Below are 2,080 nucleotides of genomic sequence, written 5' to 3'. Positions count from 1 at the left end.
AAGACAATAACAATTTAAATCAAGATGAAGGGAACGTAGAATCATGCCTTCTCTCACTCATTTGCAATGTTTAAATGTAATGTGATTAGTAGTGTGCGTTTTTATGTTACTGTTTATTGATACCGTTATCGTTTCTATTGTTTATTAAGTGCCGTCGGTGAGAGTGTAAATGAGACTTTGTAAGACTTTTGGTTCATGTGATGTGGAATTTACTTTTAGTCGTGATGCTGATGATGGGTTGTATACAACTCGAAATGCATTCAAGGTTGGTTAAATTTTAAACATTTTGTGAAATCATTAAGGTGAATTTTTAGAAAAACTATAATAATCATTGTGTAGTTTGGAGCATTTGTCTCTGAATTAGATTTTATTTATTCAATTTTGCTTGAAGCAGCAAACGGAAGTGTTGGGTAAACAAAATTTTTTGATTTGAAAAAAGGAACACACACGCAAAAAAAAATATTGTGAGACGCGGAGACAAAATTGTTTTGTTTGTTGTGTGTTGTGTGTTGTTTTAAATGGAAATGCATTTTTTACTTATGGAAAAATTTGCGTGTAATTCTCCCTAGTCGAATCTATGTGCCGAACGAGCGAGCGAGCGAGATAGAGTGAGAAATCACAATCGAATGTCAATGCATGTGCAGATTTTATTGCCGTTGTATATTGCACGCGTAACGAATACATTTTAAAGGCCGTCTGTATTCAGGATAGTTTTTTTACCATCATCCACGTTAAAATATTTATGGTTTTGATGCAAGGAGTCCAGTGTGTACGGCAAAGATTTTTTTTTAACTATGCCCTATACTCAATTGTAAATTCATCCGTTTAAATTTATCGAGCCGGCACAAAACCAAAAAATCCTATATTGACATTGGTCTTTCTGCCTCTCTCTCTCTCTCTCTCTCTCACACACACACATACACAGATAATAATTTATAGGGTTTTGAACTTTGAAAGCTAGGTTTTACCCATCAAAAATCAGTGTTAACAACAACAACAAGCGGCCATGGCTTCATCCGAAGGTATGTATTTTATATTTAAACAGGTTTTTTCTTTATTTACTAAATCTGCAACCGAGAAAGTCTGAATTTCGAGAACACTTGTATTGTTCTGAGTCATGTGATTGATAATTGGACATTTATTTTTTTTAATAGATGCATGGTTAAAATTCTTTGAACATGCTGGTGTATTAGGTGATGTGGCAGCGAAATATGCTCGCAGTTTCCATGAACATCGAATGACTATGGATATGTTAACGGAATTAAATGACATGGGCATTACATGTCTAACTTACATGGGCATTACATCAATGGGCGACATCATTTTAATTTTACGGTAATTTTTTGAAAAATCACTTGAGTAGCTGAGAATAAAAGTGGCGATACGGAAAATCTTCCTGGCACGATTTTGTATCGTAACTTTTATTCTCAGCTACTCAATTAAACATACATACGTTGTTAAATACTCCATGTGTTTTTTATTTTTAACTCCTTTTATTAGACATGCACAAAATGTGAACAAGCAGAATAATCCTTTGGAGGAATTGGCATCATCAAAACAAGGTAAGATTCGATCGGTTGAACTAAGCTGTAATTCAAATGAACAAAAAAAAAAAACAATGTGTGTATTTAAAATTCCCCAAGCGCAATAGCCCAATGAATTGGGATCCGGAGATTTTTTTTCTTCACTTTCCGAATCATTTCTAATGTTGATACTGTTTTTTTTCGACCACTACCTTGACATCTCTAATAGATTTAATAGACCTTGACATCAATCTCTATTTGTAATTTTCTGCTTTATGATGTTTCAGACCGAACCGCATACCGCCTACTATCTCAAGATCACAACGAAGAATTTGACGATCAGTCAACTCCACCAGAGTATAAGATGTCAATTGGAAATTTTGTATGGAGCTTGTTAGGTCTAATTCTTTTTTATATTGTTATTTACTGGTTTTCGGGTCTTATTTTTCATGATTGTGACACATTAAACGATTTTATAGGTTGTTTTAATAACTATGTAGATTGTAGAATTCATTGCATGTAATATCGCGTATTTTATATACATGAATGGTGTATGG

At 33.6% G+C, this 2,080-nt stretch overlaps 1 protein-coding gene across 4 annotated transcripts; it reads left to right on the top strand.

Moving 5' to 3' along the window:
- The first annotated feature begins 287 nt into the window (after window positions 1-287).
- Window positions 288-2,074, top strand: LOC116351065. Of its 4 annotated transcripts, none has more exons than XM_031783111.1 (5): window positions 288-410; window positions 570-1,022; window positions 1,155-1,335; window positions 1,501-1,562; window positions 1,811-2,074. In XM_031783111.1, the coding sequence occupies exons 2-5, from the start codon at window positions 1,007-1,009 to the stop codon at window positions 2,044-2,046; spliced, it is 495 nt and encodes a 164-aa protein (XP_031638971.1). In that variant the 5' UTR covers window positions 288-410; window positions 570-1,006; the 3' UTR covers window positions 2,047-2,074. The 4 variants fall into 4 exon arrangements, with proteins under 4 accessions (XP_031638971.1, XP_031638972.1, XP_031638973.1 ...); XM_031783112.1 differs by having other exon boundaries at window positions 289-410; window positions 962-1,022; XM_031783113.1 differs by having other exon boundaries at window positions 307-410; window positions 958-1,022.
- The last annotated feature ends 6 nt before the right edge of the window (window positions 2,075-2,080 follow it).

This window comes from Contarinia nasturtii, unplaced genomic scaffold, assembly GCF_009176525.2.
Source record: "Contarinia nasturtii isolate CC-2019 unplaced genomic scaffold, AAFC_CNas_1.1 Cnas_scaffold_4594, whole genome shotgun sequence".
NCBI classification, from domain to species: Eukaryota; Metazoa; Arthropoda; class Insecta; order Diptera; family Cecidomyiidae; genus Contarinia; species Contarinia nasturtii.
Note: the sequence above shows the minus strand (reverse complement) of the source record. Positions and strands in the feature narration are given on the sequence as shown.

Coding starts and splice junctions, on each gene's coding strand:
- LOC116351065 (XM_031783111.1), top strand. Junction 1,336..1,500: donor GACATCATTTTAATTTTACG/GTAATTTTTTGA, acceptor TCCTTTTATTAG/ACATGCACAAAATGTGAACA. Junction 1,563..1,810: donor ATTGGCATCATCAAAACAAG/GTAAGATTCGAT, acceptor ATGATGTTTCAG/ACCGAACCGCATACCGCCTA.